Source organism: Cetorhinus maximus, chromosome 23 (assembly GCF_964194155.1).
Source record: "Cetorhinus maximus chromosome 23, sCetMax3.hap1.1, whole genome shotgun sequence".
NCBI classification, from domain to species: Eukaryota; Metazoa; Chordata; class Chondrichthyes; order Lamniformes; family Cetorhinidae; genus Cetorhinus; species Cetorhinus maximus.
The window spans coordinates 23,751,452-23,776,748 of NC_135901.1; the positions used below are offsets into that span (position 1 = coordinate 23,751,452).

Below are 25,297 nucleotides of genomic sequence, written 5' to 3' on the forward strand. Positions count from 1 at the left end.
GTAAGCCCTAACTTACACTGAGACTATAAAATGGGAACGGGCTTTTAAAGCTTTTGTCACAGTCTAAGCCTTTAAACCCGCTCTCTCTCCAGTATGAACTCATTGGTGTGTTTGGAGGCTGGATGACTGAGTGAATCCCTTCCCACACATGAAGCAGGTCAATGTCCTCTCCCTGGTGTATATGTGCTGATGACTTTCCAACTCAAATGAGTAATTGAATACCATCCCACTGTCCCCACATTAACACGGTTTCTCCCAATGTGACTGTGCCTGTTTCTTGACAGGCCAGATGATCGGCTGAAACCTCCTCCAGGGATATGGGGAAAGAGTGGGAGAAATGGGATTAACTGGATTGCTCTTTGAAAGAGCCAGTGCAGATTCGATGAGCCGAGTGGCCTCTTTCTGTGCTGCACTATGATGAGATCCCATGATTCTAGAACAGGATAATGATTCATAATAAACACCATACGATCGAATCATAGAGCTCAGGTGGCCATTCAGCCTCTCATGTCTGTCCTGTCTCTGAAAATGTTACCATTCTGTCCCACTCCCCTGATCCTTCTCTCAAGCCCTGAAGATCTTTCCTTATTAAGTAGAAGTCCAAATCACTTTTGAAAGTTACTATTGGATCTGTTTCCACCAGTCATTCAGACAATGTGTTCCAGATCATCAGAACTCACTGAGTAAAATAATCTCTCCTCATTTTCACCCTGGATTTTCTGCCAACTTTTTAAAATCTCTGTTCTGCGGTTACCAACCATCCTGTCAATCGAAACAATTTCTTCCTATTTGATGAAATTCTTCAAAAATGTCCACACCTCTGTGAAATCACTCTTCAACCTTCTCTGCTCTAAAGGGAACAATCCCAGCTTTGCCAGTCTCTCCAGATAACAGAAACCCCTCATCCCTGACACTATTCTGGTCAATTTTCCATGTACTCTCTCCAAGGCCTTGACATCTTTCTTGAAGTGTGGTGCTCAGAACTGAGCACAGTGTTGAGCTGAGGATTAAAAAGTCATTTATAAAGATTCAGTGTGACTTCCTTGCTTTGTCTCCATTAATAAATGGAGGACCCCATTAGATTTTTTTTAAAAACAGTTTGATCAACTTTTCTTGCTACCTTCAAAGATTTGTGCCCATACACTCCTAGGTCACTCTGTTCCTGCACTCTATTTAAAATTGTACCATTTAGTTTATCCCGCCTCTCCTCATTCTTCCTTCCAAAATGCATCACTGACTGTGAATCATTCTGGGATGTTCTGAGCGTGTGAAAGTATCTAAACGAACACAAGAACTTTCAGCTCCATGTACTGTCCACAGGAGAGTTCTCCTGGTGCAGTGGGACTAACATTCATGGTTTAACTAACACCACCAAAAAAAACTGGATTAATTGGTCACTCGTCTGATTGCTCTTTGTGGAATCTTACTTTGTGCAAACTGGCTGTCATGAAACAATAACAACTTGTACTTGTATAACATGATTAATGAAATAAATCGTCCCAAGGTGCTTTGGAGGAGTTTCAATTAGAAAAATTGATACCGGGTCACATAGGGTGATATTAGTGCAGATGGCCAAAAGCTTGATTGGCGAGGCAGATTTTAACAAACATCTTTAATCAGGAGAGATGTGGAGAGGTTTAGGGAGGGAATTTCAGAGTTTCATGCCTAGGCCCTGCCGCCGTTGGAGGAGTAATTAAAATCTGGGATGCTAAAGAGGCCAGAATGAGCAGAGCGCAGATATCTCACAGAGTGCGGGACTGGAGATTACAGAGATAGGGAGGGATGAGACCATGGAGGGACTTGAAAACAAAAATGTGAATTTTAAAATTGAGGCATTGTTTGACCAGGAGCCGAAATAGGTCAGTGAGCACAGGGTTGATGGGTGAACAGGTGTTGGTGTGAGAAAGCACATGGGCAGCAGAGTTTTGGACACTCTCACGTTTCCGTGTTGGGGCGAGGTGAATGTGAGAGGCTGGTCAGGAATGTATTGGAATTGTCAAGACTAAAGGTAACTCGGGCATGGATGAGGGTTTCAGCAGCAGATGAGCTGGGGTGGAGTGGAGACAGACAACATTATGGAGATTGAAATATCTAGTATTAGTGATGGTATGGATATGTGGTCAGAAACTCATTTGGGGGTCAAATATGACACCAAGATTTCAAGAGTGTGGTTCGACCTCAGACAGTTCCCAGGGAGAGGGATGGACTCGGTAGTTAGGGAACGGAATTTGTAGCGGTGACCAAAGACAATGGCTTTGGTCTTCCCAATTTTTAATTGGAGGAAATTTCTGCTCATCCAGTACTGTACGTTTGATAATTTAGTAACAGTGGAGGAATGGAGAGGGATGGTGGTGAGGTAGAGCTGGGCGTTGTCAGTGTACATATGAAAACTAACATGATACTTTTGGATGATGTCAACTAGTGACAGCCTGTAGATGAGAAATAGGAGGTGCCAAGGATAGACAAGGGAGACACCGATTACAAGGACTTTGGAGAGGAAAGGGAGGTTGGAGATAGGGTTGTCGTTTGCAAAGACAGCTGGGAGGTTGTTTTTTTTACGATGGGTAATGACAGTGAATTTAAGAGAAAGAGGATATCAGCCAACACGGGGAAGATGGATGGTCAGCAATTGATTGAGAATAGGGAGAAGGTGGGTCCCATGGACAAGGTGAACTCTGACAGGGCATGTCGAAACAGGAGAGAAATTGGAGAAAGATCAGAGTACAACGCTTAGACAAGGGGGTAATTTTGGAGGCAGTTTTGTCCAGTGGGTTAGTGGAAGGGAGGGAAGCAGATGATCAGATTGTCTCAATCTTAGTGACAAAGAAGCTCCATGAGCTCCTCACAGTTGTTGTTGGAGGTGAGGATGGAGGAGACAGGGGAGAGGGAGAGCACTTCAAAAGGAATTAACTTGTGTTAGAGATATTAAAAAGATTCAACACACTGTGTTTAAAACAAAGCTAATTGATTTGATTATCATCCACAATATTAACCAGAATAACAGGGTTGGAGTTTATTAACAGCAGCAGAACAGATCCCAATGAACATGGTTCAGTCCTGGATGTGATCAACAGGAAAATCCAATCACTGTACTTATTCATGAACTTGATGGTGTCTCAGCAGGGTGGGTAACCGAGTAAATTTCTTTCCATACTCAGTGCGGTTGTGTGCCCTCTCCTCCATTTGAATTTGTTGGTGACAATGAGTTCAGATGATCGCCTGAACCCAGCCCCACAGTGACAGCACCTAATGGTTTCTCGTCAGTGTGAACTTGGCGGTGTCTCAGCAAGTGGGATAAATGAGCAAATTCCTTCCCACACTTGGAGAAAGTGAATGGCCTCTCCACCTGTGAATCCGCTGATGTGTCAGCAGATGAGCTGACTGAGTGAATCCCTTCCCACACACAGAGCAGGTGAATGGCCTCTCTCCAGTGTGAATTCGCTGGTGCACAGTGAGTTCAGATGATCGTCTGAACCCAGTCCCGCAGTGAGAGCACCTGAATGGTCTCTCATCAGTGTGAACACGTTGATGGGACATCAGTTCCCCGGAGCTTTTAAAACACTTCTCACAGTCCGTGCATTGAAAAGGTCTCTCGTCAGTGTGAACTCGCTCGTGTGTCAGAAGGTGGGATGCATGAGCAAATCTCTTCCCACACTCGGGAGCAGGTGAACGGCTTCTCCCCAGTGTGAATTTGCTGGTGTACAGTGAGTTGAGATGATTGCCTGAACCCAGTCCCGCAGTGAGAGCACTTGAACGGTCTCTCGTCAGTGTGAACACGTTGATGGGACATCAGTTCCCCGAAACTTTTATAGCACTTCCCGCAGTCTGGGCATTTAAAAGGTCTTTCATCAGTGTGAACTTGCTGGTGTCTCATCAGGTTGAATGAATTAGTGAATCCCTTCCCACACACAGAGCAGGTGAATGGTCTCTCCCCAGTGTGAATGCGCTGGTGTCTCAGCAGGTGGGATGAACAAGTGAATCCCTTACCACAATTGGAACAGGTGATCAATCTTTCCCCAGTGTGAACTCGTTGGTGTCTCTGCAGGTCGGATGAATTAGTGAATCCGTTCCAAGTCTGGGAGCAGATGAATGGTCTCTCTCCAGTGTGAACACGCTGGTGTTTCAGCACGGTGGATGACTGAGCGAAACCCTCTCCACACTCGGAGCAGGTGAACGGTCTCTCCCCGGTGTGAACTCGCTGGTGTGTCAGCAGATGGGATGACCGTGCAAATCCCTTGCTACACTCGGAGCAAGTGAACGGCCTCTCCCCAGTGTGAACTCGCTGGTGTGTCAGCAGATGAGATGACCGAGTGAATCCCTTCCCACACACACAGCAGGTGAATGGTCTCTCCCCAGTGTGAGTGCGCCGATGAGTTTCCAGCTCGGATGGGTAATTGAATCCCTTCCCACAGTCCACGCATTTCCACAGTTTCTCCCCAGAGTGAACGGTGCTTTTTCCTTCCATGTTCAACGGCTGATCATTATCAGGTCTTGATAAGTTGAGAGCCTCTGAGCTTATTTTGATGTGACGTTTGGTTTCAGGTCCCCGACTGCAAATCCTCCCCTTCTAATACCCTGTGAAATTGATTTAAAACAGAAAAAAGGAAGTGAGAGAAAACCCACAAAAACACAAAGGCAGATTGTGAAATTGAGCTGAATGAAACTGGTAATTTGTGGGGCCGGCACTAGGGAAAAGTGACCATGAAAACTGCTTGATTGTCGTAAAAACTCAACTGGTACTCTAATGTCCTTCAGGGAAGGGAACCTGCCACCCAGTCTGGTCCAACACAAGACTCTGGCCTCCATGGGTGGAATGAGAGAGATAGAGAGAGAGAGAATGAGAGAAGTGGGAGAGGCAGGCAGTAAATGAGAGATTTTATATGTCTACAACTCAACCATAACTTTGACAGAAACTCCCAAACCCTCAACCTCCACCAGCTGGAAGGACCAGGGTAGCAGGTGTATGTGAACAGCATCATCTCCAAGTTTCCCCTCCAAATCACACACCATCCTGACTTGTCTCATATCCAGTTTGGATGGACAGAAATTTCCTTCATTTAAATATTCAGAGACTGAAGCCACTGTCTTCAGTCCCTGCTACAAACTCTACTCCTTTACCACCGACTCCACCCCTCTCCTTGGAAACTGTCTGAGGCTGAACCAGACTGTTCACAACTTTGATGTAATATCCGACCCCAAGATGAACTTACAACCACAAATCCATGTGATCACCAAAACCACCTATTTCACCTCAGTAACGTCACCTGACTCCACTCTAGTCTCAGCTCATCTGCTGCTGAAACCGTCGTTCATTCCTTTGTCTTCTTATCGTGTCCATGGATAGTCTATACATGGCCCAGCCAGAACTGGACACATTTTTGCGCCTTGTTGTTGAATTCGGCAAGATCTGCAACAGTGCAGGGTTTCTCTAGCAATAGGCATTGCAGAAGATGTTGCAAGGTCTGTGGCTCAGTTCCACATTCACAAGTTGTCGGGCTGGTTGTACATCCCCATTTGCTTAGTGACTCCTTTGAACGACCTACACCAGTCCTAAGTCTGTTAAGGCACTTCCAGGTTACCCAGTTGCAATTAGCTCCTGGGGGAAGGCTTTCATCCGGTAGAATTTCCATCGCTGGGGGTTGTTTGAGACTGGCGAGCCGGTCTTTCCACAAGGCGATGTGGGCTTTATATGGGGATGATTGTAATGGAACAACACTGTTCATGAAGCTCTTCCTTGAATTTAGGCGGCTCTTCCTTTGTTACTTCAAGACTTAACCATCCTAACACAATCCGGTCTGGCCTCCCACATTCAACCTCCCTGTAATCTTGAGGTCATTCAAATCTCCTTCTGCCTCACAACCCTCTGAACTATCTGCACTCATCTAATTCCGACCTCCTGAGCATCCCTGATTTTAACTGTTCACACACCTTCAGCTTCCAAGGTCATAAACTGTGGAATTTCCTCTCTAAACCTCTCTGCCTCTCGATCTTGCTTTCCTCTTTTAAGCTCCTTCTACCTATTTAGCCAAACTTTTGGTCACCTTCCCCAATATTCCCCGATACTTCTTGGTGTCAAATGTTGCTTTGAAACATTTCTGTGAAATGTCTTGGAACATTCTATTACATGAAACGCACTCTATAAATACACATGATTGTTGTTGATTTGGACATATATCCCTGTTACTTCATCATCGCTGGGTGGAAATCCTGTGACTCCTTAGCTAACAGCATTGTGGGAGAACTGTCACCACCCGGACTGCAGCAGTTCCAGAAGGTCAAATATCATCTTCCCCAAAGGTAACTGGTGATTGGTAATATCTGCTGCTGGTCTTGTTATTGATGCCCAAATCCCAAGCATATGTAAAGTAGATTGAAAGCATCTCTAGAGATACTTGTTCCTAAAACAATATCCAGTTACGTTGCACAGTGTCTGTTTAACAACCTGATCTCTCCTAGAATCTATCTCCTTTTGACAATTTCACATTGGAAATTGCTGGGTCCGACTGGGTTCCAAAGTCCTCCAGGATAAACTCAGCAGCTTCTCCTTCATCTCCACTCCAGCTCAAACTGATGCAGCAAAGGCTTTCAAAAGGAAATTGGATAAATCACCTGAAGAGAATATTACAATCGCTAGACTACGAGGCAAGGGCAGGGGAGTGAGACTAACTGATTTGCTCTTGCAGAGAGCAAGCGTGGACACGAGGGGCTAAAAGGCCTCCTGTTTTATTGTTATCACACTGATATTCTATTAAAAAGACCTGTAGTGAAGGAAGGGAACAAGTTCTGCCATGGCCACACTTCTACAAACCGGCTCTTAACCGGTCCGTCTGTGTATCTAGACTTGGTTCTTTGAGTGACGCCTGAAATAAAATAATAGAAAAATATTGCAGTTGCTGGAAATCTGAAATAAAATGAGAAAATGCTGGAAATACTGAGCAGGTCAGGCGGTATCTGTCGGGAGAGAAACAAAGTGAACAGGATGTACAGAATGAATTATGGGGAATAAAAATGGTGCAGAATTAGATGGTCAATATAGGCTCAGAAGCAGAAGAGAAATGGACTACAGCGCAGGAAAAGCAATTCCCGACTATGAAAGATACTGTGGGAAGATAGAGCTGGAAAGCCAGCAGCATAATGGTCAGGGGACAGGCAGCGGTCCGCATTTAAACCTCATTTAAACACAGTGGGCAGAAGTAACAGTAAAATACTAACCAGAGTTAAAACATACCCATTATTAGAGACAGAGGAAGTCAGACAATGGCAGAGGTGATCAGGGAGAGCAGAGGTGAAACACAGCAATCGAGGGACATGGATTCAGATCCATGGTAAAGGAGCCACACCAGCACCAGAGCCATGGAACCTCTCACAGGTAACATAGCATAGAACTGAAAGATCTAAATTGTAGATAAATGCTCAAAAATACTCACATCTGAAACAATTTCAGTTTTCAATTTTAAAATCTCCTGCTGGAGCCTGCAGCTGGAAAGATATCAGAAGCACTGGAGTCAGAGAAAAATCTCCCAGTTGAGGAAATACATGGGGAGCGGGGTGATGTCACTGTGCAATTGTTGGCGTGTGATGACATCACAGACACGAACACAGAACATCTGGGTCTGTGCAAACCAGTGATCACCACACATTATGAAGGATGTGAGGGTCCTTGAGAGGGTGCAGGGGAGATTTAATCTTTGGCAATCTCTCCTTTGCCTCCACCTATCGCTGGCCTTCTATCCAGCTTCACCTGCTCCGCCCCCTTAAACAGCATAAATTTAACCGCATTTTTACTTCTCTTTAGCTCTGAACAAGTCATACGGACCCGAAACGTTAACTCTGTCTTCCTCTCCACAGATGCTGTCAACTCTGTCTTTCTCTCCACAGATGCTGTCAGACTTGCTGAGTTTTTCCAGCATTTTTTGTTTTTGTTTCAGATTTCCAGAATCTGCAGTATTTTGCCTTTATCTGGTTGTTTAGATGTCAGGTTTTACACTGCACTCACACACACACACACACACACACACACACACACATACCCACAGACATAAATGGGGACATCTCCTGTCCGATCAGGTGGACAACATTTTGCCTCACACCAATCAACCCAACTAATACTGGGGTTAAAGGCCACAATGTTCCAGAAATTCAAATAAATATTACGCTGAAGGGACTGACCATCCAATTCCACCCCTTTCTCTGAACCTTAAATCCATTTTTAACATCATCTGAGACAGAAGCAATAACAAAACAATAACAGTGAGAGGTCTATTGCCATCCTGGGTAATCAGTTCCACTGGGAGATAGTACACAATACACAAGACCGTTGGGTAATTGCAGCCTCTACTTTCCTCTTGGCATTACAGATGATGCTAATTCCCCTTATATTTATGGTCTGGTTGAAGGTCAGGCCACATAACAGAATGGATGCAAAGACGGCTATAAACTCTCTGTAAATCTGATTCTCTGATTTCTGTTTTGAAACCATCTTTCCATCCATTCTGCTGCCTGGTCCTTCACTCCACACAGGCTGATCTTGGTCACCTGGTAGATTGTACAAACTGTTATGGAATACAAGCTGGTTACAAAACAGAAAACAGAGAGAAGAGGTTAAGAGTAGCTATTCAGACTGGTAAAAGGTGGGAAATGGTGTTCCACAGGGATCAATGCTGGGGCCACTGTTATTCACAATTTACATAAATGACTTGGACTCAGAAATCAGAACTCCAATTTTAAGACCTCGGAGCAGAATTACAACAAATCACATAAGAATTCCCAATTAACAAAACTTTGTTGTACAGTTCATTAAATCTTTAATTCAATAGCAGACTGAACAATAATGCGAGGAAATAATGAATTGATTTATTTATGAATTAATTGATAACCAAATTGGGAGGTACAATTAATACTGAGGAAGACCACAACAAATTCCTGGTGTCTAACATACACACACATCAATAAACAGGGAATTCTTGCAAACACACTGCAGGTCCTTTTTTATCCCGAGAACAAATGTCTGTTGTATAATTGTCCCAGCAGTTAAAAGGATCTTGTGAACTCCCCAGTGTGTTATTTTAATACAGATTCTAAACTATTTATTTTTATCTGGATTTTTAACTCCGGAGTTCCCCAGCATCACAGATGCCAGTCTTCAGCCAATTCGATTCACTCCAAGTGATATAAAAAATTGCTGAAGGCGCACTAGATGCTACAAAGACTATGGGCCCTGACAATATTCTGGCAATAGTACTGAAGACTTACTCCAGAACTTGCCGTACCCCTAGCCAACATGTTCCAGTACAGCTACAACACTGGCATCGAACCGGATATGTGGAAAATTACCCAGGTATGTCCTGTACACAAAAAGCAGGACAAACCAAAACTGGTCAATTACCACCCCATCAGTCTACTCTCCATCATCAGTAAATAGTGGAAGGGATCATCAACAGTGCTATCAAGTGGCATTTGCTTAGCAATAACCTGCTCACTGATGCCCAGTTTGGGTTCTGCCAGGGCCCCTCAACTCCTGAACTCGTTACAGCCTTGGTTCAAACATGGACAAAAGAGCTGAACTCCTGAGGTGCGGTGAGAGTGACTGCCCTTGACATCAAGGCAGCATTTGACAAGAGTGTGGCATCAAGGAGCCCTAGCAAAACTGGAGTCAATGGGAATCAGGGAGAAAACCCTCTGCTGGTTGGAGTCATACCTAGCACAAAGGAAGATAGTTGTGGTTGTTGCTGGTCAAGTCATCTCAGCTCCAGGACATCACTGCAGGAGTTCCTCAGGGTAGTGTCCTAGGCCCAACCATCTTCAGCTGCTTCATCAATGACTTTTTTTCCATCATAAGGTCAGAAGTGGGGGTATTCACTAATGATTGCACAGTGTTCAGCACCATTTGTGACTCCTCAGATACTGAAGCAGTCCATGTCCAAATGCAGCAAGACCTGGGCAATATCTGGGCATGGGCTGACAAATGGCAAGTAACATCTACGCCGCACAAGTGTCAGGCAATGACCATCTCCAACGAGAGAGATTCTAATCATCGCCCCTTGATGTTCAAAGGCATTACCATCACTGAATCCCCCACGATCAACATCCTGGGGGTTACCATTGACCAGAAACTGAACTGGACCAGCCGTATAAACACTGTGGCTACAAGAGCAGGTCGGAGGCTAGGAATCATGTGACAAGTAACTCACCTCCTGACTCCCCAAAGCCTATCCACTATCCAAGACCAGTAAACCATTCTAAGGAGACTGCCACCTCCAGCCATGGAGATCAGCATCCCCCTGATCCGGGACCAGTAAACTATTCCGAGGAGACTGTCACCTCCAGCCACGGAGATCAGCATCCCCCTGATCCGGGACCAGTAAACCATTCCGAGGAGACTGTTAGCTCCAGCCAGGGAGATCAGCATCCCCCCTGATCCAGGGCCAGTAAACCATTCCGAGGAGACTGTCACATCCAGCCAAGGAGATCAGGATCAGTAAACCATTTTCAGCTGTGATGGGTTGTGTGTCTTTCCTGAATATTTAGCTGATGTATCATATCTAAACTGCTGCCTCTTAATAAAATGCTGAAAAATCACTTATGACTTCAACTCCCTTTTTGGGTAATCTGTGACTCCCGGACTAAAGTCTTACAGTTTCCAGCATTCACCGTTGTTCTTCTTGACCCTAAAAGCAGTTGTAAAGGGGCCTTCTCTTCCATGTCCAGATGCTCTGAGCTATGGAAGAGAACGGCTGGGACACATTTCTTACACACCTCAGGATTAACATACACGTTCAGTCCTGGATGTGATTAACAGCAGCAAAAACAGCAGAATCCAACTCCTGCAGACATTTGTGAACTCGCTGGTGTCTCAGCAGACGTTGTAGATCCGTGAATCCCTTCCCACACTTGGAGCAGGTGAACAGTCTCTGCCCGGTGTGAATTTGCTGGTGTCTCAGCAGATCATTGCTGCTTTTAAAGCTTTCCTCACAGTCAGAACATTTAAAAGGTTTCATAGCAGAGTGGATACGCTGGTGTTTCAGCAGGTTGTAAGACTGAGTGAATCCCTTCCCACACATGGAGCAGGTGAATGGTTTCTCCCCAGTGTGAATTCGTTGGTGTACAGTGAGTTCAGATGATCGCTTGAACCCAGTCCCACAGTGAGAGCACCTGAACGGTCTCTCGTCAGTGTGAACACGTTGATGGCATGTCACTTCCCCAGAACTTTTAAAGCACTTTCCACAGTCTGGGCATTTAAAGGGTCTTTCATTCGTGTGAACTCGCTGGTGTTTCTGCAGGTTAGATGTAGCAGTGAATCCCTTCCCACACACGAAGCAGGTGAATAACTTCTCCTCACTGTGAATGTGTTGGTGTCTCAGCAGATACTTTTTGCTTTTAAATTTCTTCTCACAGTCAGAACATTCAAAAGGTCTCTGATCAGTGTGAACATACTGATGTGTCAGCAGGCTGGATGACTGAGTGAATCCTTTCCCACAAGTGGAGCAGGTAAATGGTCTCTCCCCAGTGTGAGTGCGTCGATGAATTTCCAGCTCAGAAGGGTAACTGAAACCCTTCCCACAGTCCCCACATTTCCACGGTTTCTCCATAGTGCGGGTGTCTTTGTGTCTCTCCAGATTGGATGATCAGTTGAAGCCTCATCCACATACAGAATATGTGTGTGGTTTCTCTCCACTGTGAATGGGCTAATGTTTTACAGGTTGTTTAACCGGTTTAGATTCTTTCCACAGTCAGTTCACTGGGACACTCTCACTCGGGTGTGTGTATCTCAGTGCTTTTCCAGTAACCCTGATGCTTGAAATGTTTTCCTACAAACAGAACAGACAAACATTTCTCCTTCTACATTCAAAGGCGGATAATATTCAGGTCCTGATGAAACAAGTGACTTCAGATCTTGATGCGATGTTTGGTTTGAGCTTTTCATTTGCAAATCCTCCTTTTCTGATACCTTGTAAAAGGAGTTTACAAAAGTTACCACTGTCACTAAAGAACAGTAATTCAGAACAGACAATTCTAGTTTCTATGCAGCCTTTTTTCCTCTCTTGTTTCCCCGAAGGTTTAATTCCCTGTCCCACATACTGTCCCTCCTTAATCATCTCCTTTCCTGGTCATTGGGATACTAAAGTTTCACCCACCCTCTGTTCCCCAACTAAATGACCATACATGCACTCAGCTTGCTGAAGCAGCCCCGCCTTCATAAGATCGTAATAAATAAGAGCGGCAGAGGCCATTCAGCCCATTGAGCCTGCTCAATAATACCATGGCTGATCTAATTCTGGTCTTCACTCCACTTTTCTCCTCGCACCCATAACCCATGACTGCTTTGTGATCAAAAATCAGTGCAACCAACTCAGCCTCGAAAATGTGCAATGACCCAGCCTTCACTGCTCTCTGGGGAAGTGAATTCCATCTTACAATGCTGCACAGACCAGTGGGTCTCCAAAACCCCGCCCACTGCCATTTCCCTCACCAAGATGGCCGCCCATGAGCCCTGCTCTCTGAACAAACCCGCCTTCCTCTTCCAAGATGGCAGCGGCCCTTTGCCTGGGTGATCTGGGTCTGTCACTGGGGAGGAAGCCCTGCCTCCCTGATCCGCCCTGACTCCTACTCACAGGACTTGGGAACATTGAAAATATTTGTAGCTGATACCAAACAGCATTTCTTAGACTGAAGAAGAATGCAACATAATACAAGAAGACATTAGAACATCTGCAGACTGGCAGTTAAGAGGCAAATGAACTTTAACAACGAGGGGCTGAGTGGCCGACTCCTGCTCCTTGTTCATATGTTGGTATAATATGCAATGATATACTTTGGGAGCAAAAATACAAACATTACCTAGACCTTAGAGAAGAAGAAAATGAATGGGGTAGAAGAGAAATGCAATCTCTGGAAACAGATGAATAATGAAAAACATAACTGCAAGTCAGCAAATCAATTAAAAATGCTCACAAAAGACTCAGATTTACTTCTAAGGGTACAGAATTCAGAAATAATGTTCAATTTGTTTTGGACCCTGTAGACAGTTCTGATCTCAGTACAATAAAAAAGTCAAAGAAGCATTGGAACTTGTGCAAAAGGATTTTCAAGGATGATATCATAACCAAGCAATTACAGTTATTTGGAAAAAAAATTAACAGGACAGGGCTCTGTTCTTGAGAAAAGCGAAAACTTAAGAGATGACCTGCCAGAGGTTTCTTTAAACTATGAATGGGTGTACGGTGTAGAAGTGGAGCCAATGTTTCCACTTGGGGGAGAATCAAAAACCAGGACCATATGTACAAGATAGTTCCTCATAAGCCCAACAGGAAAATAAGGAGAAATGTCTTTACTCAGAGAGTGGTTAGAATGTGAAATTGACTACCACAGGGAGTGGTTGAGTGAAATAACTTAGATGCTTTCAAAAGGAAACTAGATGAGTACATGAGAGAAGGGAGGTGAGAAAGAAAAGCTGAAAGGCTGAGGAGAGGGAGGTGGAATGGAAGGAGATTCATTGAAGATTACCATGAAAATAAATGAGTTAAATCAAATGGTCTGTTCCTGGACTCGATATTCTCTGTAATTCAATGTCATCTCCTACCAGCTCCTGATCAGCATGTTCCACATCTATCACTTGTACTGCACACACTCAGAGTACAACCTGGGGCTGAGTAATCACACTGGGATCCTGTCGTCATTGATGGGGCACATGGAAAATTATGGATTGTAGCAGTGTTTTTGAAAGACCAGTTGGTGAACAGAAATTTTTATCAACAGATCGAGATTGGACTTAATGGCCTATTTCTGTAACATAATCCTACGTGGCAGAGTTTGTTAATGCACAGGTCTGTAGAGCTGCAGCCCAGGAGGTGGATTAATAACCAGGCCCATAAAAACCCACCAAAATAAACTCAGTTACCCTCATCACCAACTCCATCCTCCTCCCTGCCACAGTCTGAGACTGAACCAGACCCATTGCAACCTTAGTTTCCAAACTGACCCTGAGCTGAGGGCTGAGCTACTGATGACATATCCTCTCCATCACGAACAAGATGAGCTTGTGAGATGAAAAGGGGAGATAGGAAAGAAGCTAAAGAAAGATGTGAGTTCAGGGCTTGGGCTGGTCAGGTCTTTACAGGAAGTTTAGCCCGGTGGATTAATGGAATGGAGGGAAGCAGCAGAGACCGCTGATCGGATTGTCTCAATCTTAGAGACAAAAAAGTCGATAAGCTCCTCTGTTGTTGGAGGTGAGGATGGAGGAGACAGGGGAGAGGGCGAGCACTTCAAAAGGAACAAACTTGTGTTAGGGATATTAAAATGACTTGTCACAGCATCTATTCAACACAAAGGTGATTTATTTGACTTTTGTCCAGAATATTAATAGGTATAACTGGGCTAGAGTTTGTTAACATCAGTAGAACAGATCCCAATGCTATTTTTGTTTTGAGACAAGTAATGGAGAAATATTGGGGAGGTCAATGCAACATGAAGATTGATTTCACTGATCTAGAGAAGGCTCATGACAGGGTGCCCAGTGAGGAAGTCTGGAGATGTGTTAGAATTCACAGAGTCCCTGAGAAGTATGTACAACAGGACATGTCCAAGGAGTGCCAGGTGAGAGTCAGAAGCAGTGTGGGGCAGAGCGAGAGTTTCAAAGTCAAAGTTGAATTGCACCAAGGATTGACACTGAACCCCTTCCTCTGCCTGCTGGTCACGGATGTTCTAACTGAGCAAGTGTGACAGGAAATGCCATGGTCAATGATATTCGCAGATGACATTGAACAATGTGGTGGGTCTGATGAGAACATGACTGAGTAGTTAGGAAAGTAAGCTGTGAAGAGGACATCAGGAGGCTACAAGGAGATATAGACAGGTTAAGTTAGTGGGCAACAATCTGGCAAATGGAGTATAATGTGGGAAAATATGAAATTGTCCCTTTTGGCAGGAAGAGTAAAAAATCAGCATGTTATCTAAATGGTGAGAGATTGCACAGATGCAGAGGAATCTGGGCATCCTTGTGCATGAATCACATAAGGTTAATAAGCAGGAACAGCCAGCAATTAGGGAAGTGAATAGAATGTTATTGTTTATTGCATGGGGAATTACATACAAAAGTAGGGAGGTTATGGTCCAGTTATACAGGGCACTGGCGATACCACATCTGGAGTACTATGTATAGGACTGGTCTCCTTTTTTAAGGAAGGATGTAAATGCATTAGCAGTTCATAAAAAGTTTACTGGACTAATACCTGGAATGAGCAGGTTGTCTTGTAAGGAAAGATTGGGCAGACTAGGCTTGTATCCACTGGAGTTTAGAAGAGTAAAAGGCGACTTTATTGAAACATACAGGTTCCTGAGGGGTCTTGACAGGGTGGATGTGGAGGGGATGTTTCCTCTTGTGGGAGAATCTAGAACTAGGGGGTCACAGTTTAAAAATAAGGGGTCGCTCATTTAAGACAGAGATGAGGAGAATTTTTTTCTCTCAGAAGGGAGTGAGTCTTTCGAAGTCTCTTCCTCAAATGGCAGTGGAAGAAGCAGAGTCTTTGAATATTTTTAAGGCAGAGCTAGATAGATTCTTGATAAACGAGGGAGTGAAAAGTTATCAGGGTAGACAGGGATGTGGGGACGTGGTTACAATCAGATCAGCCATGATCTTATTGAATGGCGGAGCAGGCTTGAGGGGCCGAGTGGCCTACTCCTGCTCCTAATCTGTACATTCATATCAGTATCTGGAGAACTGGACAAAAGCACTGGAAGACACGGGTGTAAAGATTATTTCGTTTTTATTCTTTCATAGGATGTGGAAGCCACTGGCAAGGCCATCATGTTGCCCATCCCTAATTGCCTTTGAACTGACTGACTTGCTAGGTCACTGCAAAGGACTGTTAAAAGTCAACTACATCGCTCAGGGGCTGGAGTCACATGTAGGCCAGACTGGGTAAGGATGGAGATTTCCTTCCTTAAAGGACATTAATGAACCAAAGATCCAATCTAGTTTGAGCCTTGGGAAGAGAACCAGAGTGAAGGTGTAAAGATTATGGCCAAAGACGAGCAGAATGTGAGTAGCTTCAAGTACCTGGGATCAGAGGTGCCAGAAGATGGAAGTATGGAAATTAAGAAGCGGATTAGCTCTGGTTGGAGTAATTGGAAGAAGTGCGGTGCAGTGTGATGTGATAGAAAAGTTTCACTGAAATTGAAAAGGAAGAATCTACAGGACAGCTGTGAGACCGGCCTTGTTATATAGAGCAGAAACTTGGACAACATCAAGAAGAGAGGAACAATGACTGGATACAATGAGACACAGAGGCTGAGATGGACGTGTGGAGTGACAAGAAAGAGCAAGATCAGAAACCAGTACATCAGGGGTCAGTGAAGATTGTGGAAACATCAAAGAAAGTAGCTGAGAAAAGACTGAAATAGTCTGGTCATCCATTGTACAGAGAGGGAGGAAATGAGCTGAGGCAAGTGATGGACATGGGACTGTCAGGAAGGAGGAGAAGAGGAAGGTCTAAGACAAGATGGAAAGATGCGGTGGCCAGAGAGGGAAATACAGTGGGATTGGAAAATGAATGCGTGAGTGACAGGAGGAGATGGGGAAGGTGATCAAGCAGCATTGTGATGACCCCAAGTAAAATGGGAAGAACAAGAACAAGATGATTTTTTTTTCTTTCATGGAACATGGGCATCGCTGACTGGGCCAGAATTTATTGCCCATCCTTAGTTGCCCTTGAGAAGGTGGCGGTGAGCTGCCTTCTTGAACTGCTGCAGTCCATGTGGCATAGGTACACCAACAGTGCTGTGAGGGAGAGACTTCCAGGATTTTGACCTGGCGACAGTGATGGAACAGCGATATATTTCCAAGTCAGGATGGTGAGTGATTTGGAGGGGAACTTCCAGACGATCATGTCCCATGTGTCTGCTGCCCTTGTCCTTCTAGGTGGTAGAGGCCGTGGGCTTGGAAGGTGCTGTTGAAGGAGCCTTTGTGAGTGTCTGCAGTGCATCTTGTAGATGATGCCACTGTGAGTTGGTTGAGGAGGGAGTGAGTGTTCAAGATGGTGGATGGGGCACTAATCAAGCGAGCTGCTCTGTGCTGGATCTTGTGGAGCTTCTTGAGTGTTGTTGGAGCTGCACCTATCCAGGGAAGTGGAGAATATTCTGTCACACTCCAGACTTGTGCCTTGTAGATGGTGGAAAGGCTTTGGGGAGTTGGGAAGTGAGAAACGCGTCGCAGAATTCCCAGTCTCGAACTGCCCTTCTCATCACGCTATATATGTGGCTGGTCCAGCCCAGCTTCTGGTCACTGATAATCCCCAGGATGTTGAAAGTGGGGGATTCAGCGATGGCAATGCTATTGAATGTCATGGGTCGATGGTTAGATTCTCCCTTGTTGGAGATGGTCATTGTCTGGCACTTGCGTGGTGCAAAAGTAACCTCTTCCTTATCAGCCCAAGCCTGAATGTTGTCTAGCTCTTGCTGCATTTGGACATGTACTGCTTCAGTATCTGAGAAGTCGCAAATGATGCAGAACATTGTGCAATCATCAGCGAACGTTCTCACATCTGACCTTATGATGGAGGGAAGGTGGTTGCTGAAGCGGCTGAAGATGGTTTGGCATTGGACACTCCCCTGAGGAACTCCTGCAGCTATGTCCTGGGATTAAGATGATTGATTTCCAACAATCACAACCATCTTCCTTTGAAGAATATAAAAGCTCCCAAAAAACATGGTTCAGTCCTGGAGGTTAACAGAAAAACAAAATCACAGCAGCTACTCGTGAACTCGCTGGTGTATCAGCAGGTGGGATGATTGAGTGAATCCCTTCCCACACTCAGAGCAGATGAATGGTCTCTCCCCAGTGTGAACTCGCTGGTGTCTCAGCAAGTTTGATGACTGAGTGAATCCCCTCCCACACTCAGAGCAGGTGAATGGTCTCTCCCCAGTGTGAGTGCGCTGGTGTTTCAGCAGGTTGGCTAACTCAGCAAATCCCTTTCCACACTCGGAGCAGGTGAATGGTCTCTCCCCAGTGTGAACTCGCAGGTGTGTCAGTAGGTGGGATGACCGAGTGAATCCCTTCCCACATTTAGAGCAGGTGAATGGCCTTTCCCCGGTGTGAATTAGCTGGTGTACAGTGAGGTTAGATGATGTTTTGAACCCCCTCCCACAGTCAGGGCACCTGAATGGTCTCTCGTCGGTGTGATCACGTTGATGGGACATCAGTTCTCCGGAGCTTTTATAGCACTTGTCGCAATCTGGGCATTTAAAAGGTCTCTCCCCAGTGTGTACTCGTTGGTGTATCAGCAGATGGGATGACTGAGTGAATCCCTTTCCACAATTGGAACAGGTGAACGGTCTCTCCCCAGTGTGAATTCGCTGGTGTACAGTGAGTTCAGATGATCGCCTGAACCCACTCCCACAGTGAGAGCATTTGAATGGTCTCTCATCAGTGTGAACACGTTGATGGGACATCAGTTCCCCGGAACTTTTGTAGCACTTCCTGCAGTCTGGGCATCTGAAAGGTTTCTCATCAATGTGAGCCCGGTGGTGCGTAAATAGGTGGGATGACTGAGTGAATCCCTTCCCACACTTGGAGCAGGTGAATGGTCTCTCCCCAGTGTGAACTCGCTGGTGTATCAGCAGGGCGGATGACTGAGTAAATCCCTTCCCACACTCGGAGCAGGTGAACGGTCTCTCCCCAGTGTGAACTCGCTGGTGTATCAGCAGGGTGGATGAATGAGTGAATCCCTTTCCACAATCCCTACATTTCCACAACTTTTTCCTGTTGTGACTGTTTTTATGTTTCAACAGGCCAGATGATCGGCTGAAGCCTTGTCCACACACAGAACACATGTACGGTTCCTCTCCACTGTGTACGGTGCTTTTACCTTTCATGCTTAAAATCTGATGAGGGTCAGATTACAGTAAATTGAGCGATTCTGTTGAATATTGACGCGGTGTTGGGTTTATGTTTCCTGACTGTAAATGAAAGAGAACCGAAAAAAATCATAAAGGCAAGTTGTGAAATTGAACTGAAGCTGCCAGGTTGTTGTAAAAACCCAACTGGTTCACTAATGTCCTTTAGGGAAGGGAACTGGATACCCAGTCTGGGTCTAACAAGATACTAGACACGATGTGCGGAGGGACACAGAAAGAAAGAGAGAGAGAGAGAGACAGACCGATAGAGACACAGAGACAGAGACATGGGAGAGGCAGGGGGTCATGATGTGAAGGAGAGACATTTTATATGTTTACAGCTTGACCAGAACTTTGGCAGAATTTCCCAAACCCTCAACCTCCATCACCTAGAAGGACCAAGATAACAGGTGTAAGTGCACAACATCCCATCCAATTTCCTCTCCAACTCACACACCATCCTGACTTGTCTGACATCCTGTACCGGATGAATATAAATGCATTTCATATAAATACTGGGAAGATTGAAACCGTTGCCTTCAGTCCCTGCTCCACTCCGTAGCCACTGACTCATCCCTCTCCTGAGCAACTGACTGAGGCTGAACCAGACTGTTCACAACATCAGTGTTATGTTTCACCCCAAACTGAGCCTCCAACCACATCATCACCAAGACTGCCTATTTCCAGTTCAGTAACATCACCCGATTCCAACCTAGTCTCAGCTCATCTGCTGCTGAAATCATCATCCATTCCTTCGTTGCCTCTAGACTTAACTATCCTAACGCTCTCCCGGCCGGCCTCCCACATTCAACCTCCTGTAATATTAAGGTCATCCAAAACTCTGCTGCCCATGTGCTTACCCAACCAAGTCTTGTTCGCCCATCACCCCTGTGGTTGCTGATCTACAAAGGCTAAGGTTAAGAAGCACCAAAATTTTAAAATTCTCATTCTTGTTTGCAAGTCCCTCCATGATCTCACCCCGCCCTATCTTTGTAACCTCCTCCAGCCTCATACCCGCCAAGATAATTTTTAAAATCTACATTTCTGACCAAACTTTTGGTCATCTGCCCTAACATCTCTGTATGTGGGCTCAGTGTCAAATGTTGCTTTAAAAGACTCCTGTCAAACATGAAAGGCACTATATAAACACACATTGTTGTTGTTGATTTGGACATATGTCACCATTCCTTCATCATCACTGAGTGAAAATCCTGTAACTCCTTATCTCACAGCATTGTGGGAGCACCTTCACCACACGGACTGCAACGGTTCAAGATCAAACATCATCTTCTCCACAGGTAACAGTGCTGTGCAATTCTATGACAACGATTCTTTACAGATATTCCCTGTTCATCAGCATGTTCCCTTCCTTTTTAAGCGCTCCATGCTCAGTCATAATTTTTCCTTCATTTGCAGACATTGCCTGACAATCATTATTTTTAGAGACGCTCCCTAACCTTTATCATTTACCCTCCTGAACGGGCTGACACTGCGCGTGCGCTAGGGCCTCGCCGGCCTCTTCCCCAGGGTCAGACCCGAGCGAAACGGGAGAAACCGGAGAGTCGGGCATAATGTTCATGCTTTCTAGTCGCATTTTAGGTGGAAAATGTTGCCTGTTTTATTTTGGTCTCTGGATCCGCACTCGGTCTTTGTAAAAATCTCCATTTTAAACCCGCTCGCTCGAGCTCTCTTACCGTCTGTCGCCATGGCCTGCGCATGCTCAGATTACAATGCCCGGATTATGATTGACGGCAGATACAGGCCAATAGGAAGAGGGGCGGGACTGGAGGACCGCGCGGGTGCGGCTGGTCCTCCAACCAATCGGATTGAACTGGGGGCGGGGCTGAACCCGGATCTTCGTCATTGGCTGAAACTCTGCAACATTTTGAACGCTGATTTGTCTCAAACTCCAGGAGAAAACTGGACCTTTCTGTTTGTGGCTTTAAACAGATGAAACCCTGTGGGTGTGGAGCAAACAATTGTACATTTGTTCGTGAAATGGATTCATTCAGGACAGACAGCAGGGATTATTTCAGGAAATTACAGAGTGCAGTGATTGTTTCTGTTTGAAGTCATCCCTTGGAGAACAGTGTGATTCATGGAAGAATTCACAGGCTGTTAAAAGCTCCTTCCGTATCTGGAATCATTCAATTCCAGCCTATTTGCTGGTCCGGTTTCAACCGGAGGAGTTTGTTGAGCTCCCACAACTCACCCAAGGAGCCAGACCCGCCGGACGGACCTATCCTGCCTGATATCAACCCAGAATGAGCTGGAGAGCCGTCTCCAATCACCAGGATTGCCTGCAGAGGGGTTTCTGAGTCAGAGGCGGCAATGTTCTTTTTTATTAATAACCCTAAATCCCTCAAGCTCCATTGAACTGACAGGGTCTCTTTTCTAAATCCACTTAATTGTTTAAATGACGTATTGATTTTACTTTGCAGCTTAGTGGTGGCACTTACATCATCTAACCACCTCCTTCATGTGAGAGTGCAGAACTACAGTAGCTGCAGAAATCACACCTTTCTCAAGCCTCTCCTCATCCCCTCAGAATCAAACTATTCCTATCTTTGCCCATTATTTTCATTATCCTACAATGAAAGGTCTCTGCTTATTATTGCTTATTTATTGTGAATCTGATCAAGCTGCTCAATGATAATTTTAATTCAGTTTGCATTATGTTTACTCTTGGTCTATCATATTTGCTTCTGTTTCTGCCTTATCTTCATGTTCAGCCTGCTTTCACTGGAGTGAGCTTTCTGTGGTCAGAATTCAGTTAAACGACCTGTTCAGCTGCATGTATTCTCTCAGTGCCCTGGTGCCTGTGTTAGTTATTTGGTCATTGTTTAATACTTCATCAGCAGTCTCTCGATTCAAGGATGACATCTACTTCGGCTGGTGAGTTTCTGCCGTGGGTCTTCTTGTGACTGAACAGACTGATTCTTGACCTGCAGATCTTTGGACTCATGGGGCAGGACATCCATGAAGTATTGGGGTCTGGAGCGTAGAATTTGCTTCCATTTCGTTCCTTCTCTGCTGCTGCTCTGCCTCATCATTAACACGTTGTGACTCAAAGTGTGATGCAGCTTGATGGAAAAGTTGTCGCCATTCTGAACAATTGGGAGAAGGCTCCTCCAGGTCATTAAAGTCAATGTTGCTGCACTTCAAGGTGAACAGGCTGCATAAAATTGGTCTGTATTTCATTGAATATTAAAGTTTCAGGGGTGATATGATGCTGGTTTTTAAAATGATCACTGTGCTTGTGAGGGTAGATACAGGAAAAATATTTGCTCTGCTGGGGAATCCAGAACAAGGAGGCAGAATCAAGCCAATAGAATCTGGAGTGAAATCAGGAACAGCGTGTTCAGACAAATGTGGTGGAAATCAGGACCAATCTCCCCAAAAGGCTATGGATGCTGGGTCTCTCTCTATCTCTCTCTCTCTGCATTTCACCATCTCATCTCTCTCTCTCCCCCTCTCTCTCTGCATTTCACCATCTCATTCTCTCTGTCTCTCTCTCTCTCACACACACTATCTTTATCTTTATCTCTCTCACTATCTCTATCTTTATCTCTCCCTCTCTTTCTCTCTCCTCCCATAGAGACCAGAGTCTTATGTAGGCCCAGACTGGGTGGCAGGTTCCCTTCCCTGATGAACATTAATGTACCAGTTGATCTGTTAGGGCAATCCACCAACTTTCAATCTCATTTTCCCCCAGTGTCAGTCCTACAAATTCACAAATTTTCAGTTCAATTTCACAACCTGCCTTTGTGTTTTTTGTGAGCTCTATATCACTTCATTTTTTCTGTTTTAAATCAGTTTCATAGCATATTAGAAGGGGAGGATTTACAGTCAGGAAACTGAAACGAACGTCATACCAGGATCTGACAGAGTTGCCCAATTTATCATCGGAATTTGAACATGGAAGGAGAAAGCTAAAAGCTACTGCGGATGCTGGAAATCCAAAACAAAAACAGAATTACCTGGAAAAACTCAGCAGGTCTGGCAGCATCGGCGGAGAAGAAATCAGTTAACGTTTCGAGCCTTCATTTGTTATGGAAGGAGAAAGTACCGTTCACAGTGAGGAGAAAGCGTACACGTGTTCTGTGTGTGGATGAGGATTCAGGGGATCATTTGGTCTGTCCAAATAAAAGCGCAGTTACATGGAGAGAATGTGTGGAAATGTGGGGAATGTGAGGAAGGATTGAGCTACCCATCTGAGCTGGAAATTCACCAATGCAGTCAGACCGGGGAGAGGCCATTCACCTGCTCAAGGTGTGGGAAGGGATTCACTCGTACATCTACCCTGCTGAAACACCAGCAAGTTCACACTGGGGAGAGGCCATTCACCTGCTCCGAGTGTGGGAAGGGAATACATCACAGCGAGATAACTGTCTGAATGCAATGGCAGAGAAAGGAATTGACAACCAGAAGCCGAAGGGTCCAATACTTTCCCATCAATCATCAATAACATCATTCGCAGCTTCCATTTCTTTGCTGCACCTCCTTTCAAACATTGTGATCTATTTTCCTCCAGATGTATTCCTGAATTTAATATTTACCTGCTTCGTGACCTCATTTTGAAATCAGATTTGCTTCAATCTCCAACACAAATTGAGTTGCAAACCTATCGGACAAACAATGGAAAACAAGTCAGTCCGTAACACAAATCTCATGGTTCTCATTTTCAGATTCACAACAGTCAGTTTCTAAATAAAAAGATGGAATGTCACAGTGAGAATATTTAGAAAGTTGTCGTTGTTTTTATTTGTGGCTTACTCACTCGAGTATTCTGTGAATGCTGCTCGGAGGTTTAGTCACTAGGATATAATTGACTTGTGTTTTCCTGAGCCTGTGCTTGGTGTAATGGGAGGTTTAGCCCGGGTTGGAGTATCTTGTGTCCCAGGGATGGGCAATAACCCGCTGATTGAAGCTGCCGTCGCCGTTTTCTGCTGGCAGTGGGTGATTGGAGAGTGTGGGGCTGGAATATTGCTGCTTTTCTGCTTTTCCCTGTCCCACTCACTGTGGAGCTGATGAAGAGAGAATCACTGATGGGTTTGTTTGTATCTCATAACTTCATATCTTTCTAATGGGTTAGATATAGGTACATTGTGGGCCTATTCATTTTCTCTTTACATTTGAAATAAATATTCATAAGAAAGCAGCTGTTCCTGTGGGATCACTGAATAACAGCAATGCAAGCGCCGATTGTGGATTATTTTCCTGAAGCCAATATGCGCCTTTACAATCCAGAGCTGTGGGGTGATGAATGTGATGGGCTGAAAAACAGTGAAAGCTTCATCCCTGGGTGGCCTCGAACCACCAACTTTTACAATTAACAGCCCAATGCACTGACCAATTGCACCACAGAGACTAACACACAGAGTAGTTGCAAGATATTTACTTAAAGCTTCAGATTGCCGCTATCAGAATGTTCATTGTTCTTTACGAGTTTTACTTTTCCAAAATAAAGGGTGAGGCATTGATTTGGATACATGGAAACAGTCTGATCCCACCCACGGCAGACACATCCATGTCACCCGGAACCAGCGCTCCTACAGCCGGTGCCACCTCCCTTCGAGCCTTTTGGTGCCTTGTTTGTTACCAAGTGTTCTGATTGTCCCGAAACCAATATTCAGTTTAAATTGCTGATGTGCAGTAAAGAGAATCCTTTCAATGTCTCAGATCAGTTAATTTCACTGACAATGTCAGAGTCAATGTTCCAGTGCCTTATAGAAGGGAACGGTAGGTTGAAAAGTCAGCCGGACAGTTCACCCTCCATTCTCCTCTGACCCCTGTTCCCAAAGTGCTTTGAAAGATTCGCAAAGCTGGGGACTGGGTTTTCTGCTTTGGTTCCTTTTCCATCTTTCCAACTGCCAGCTGGCAACATTTCCCAAAATCTCATTGCAATTTTCCACCTTGCATCATGTCCAGAGATGAGGAAATTCAGATTTATGGAGACATTATAGAGGCCTCGATTGTTCTCTTTAGAGCAAAGGAGGTTAGACAGAGATTTCATGGAGCTGTTGAAAGTTATGGAATGGATGGGCGTGGTGGGGGCGGGCGGCTTGACAGAGCAGAGAGGGGGAAACTGTTTCCACTGACAAGGGTCCCGGAGGATTGGGATTTAAGATCATTAAAGAAAGACAGATTTGCATTCATATAGAGACTTTCCCGTCTCAAATCACTTTCCAGCCGATGAAGGACTTTGTGAAGTGTTGTCATTGTTGTGATGTAGGAAGCACGGCAGCCAATCATTGCTCAGCAAACCCCCACAAGCAGCAACTACATAATGAGCAGAGAATGTGTCTTTGTGACGTTGATTGAGGTATAAACATTGACCAGGAAGTGGGGATAACTTCACTGCTCTTCTTTCAAATAAGCTCATGGCATCTTTTACATTCTGGTGCCT

The 25,297-nt window shown here is 45.0% G+C and overlaps 2 protein-coding genes across 2 annotated transcripts in view; one reads left to right on the forward strand and one right to left on the reverse strand.

The window, feature by feature from the left end:
- Positions 1-3,183: 3,183 nt before the first annotated feature.
- On the reverse strand, positions 3,184-18,930 carry LOC144697399 (uncharacterized). The gene is made up of 3 exons (XM_078569378.1): positions 17,758-18,930; positions 10,846-11,273; positions 3,184-4,451 (listed from the first exon to the last, which is right to left on the reverse strand). Exons 1-3 carry the CDS (start codon positions 18,865-18,867, stop codon positions 3,596-3,598), a joined length of 2,394 nt encoding a protein of 797 aa, XP_078425504.1. The 5' UTR covers positions 18,868-18,930; the 3' UTR covers positions 3,184-3,595.
- A 2,675-nt stretch (positions 18,931-21,605) lies between these two features.
- LOC144697392 (uncharacterized) overlaps positions 21,606-25,297 on the forward strand; it is a 558,602-nt gene continuing 554,910 nt past the window's right edge. Inside the window, exons 1-2 of the mRNA XM_078569371.1 lie at positions 21,606-22,054; positions 22,705-23,022. Of these exons, the coding sequence (XP_078425497.1) occupies positions 22,837-23,022 (186 nt within the window). The 5' untranslated portion in view covers positions 21,606-22,054; positions 22,705-22,836. The remainder of the gene's footprint in view (positions 22,055-22,704; positions 23,023-25,297) is intronic.

Bases quoted from the DNA above. Each gene is read 5' to 3' on its own strand.
- LOC144697399 (XM_078569378.1), bottom strand. From the start codon at position 18,867: ATGAAAGGTAAAAGCACCGTACACAGTGGAGAGGAACCGTACATGTGT. The intron at 11,274-17,757 runs GTTCACGAGTAG...TCTAACCTGCAG, and splicing joins ACCTGCTGATACACCAGCGA to AAACACCAGCGAGTTCACAC. The intron at 4,452-10,845 runs GCGAGTTCACAA...GGAAGGAAAAAG, and splicing joins CAACGTCTGCTGAGACACCA to CACCGTTCACTCTGGGGAGA.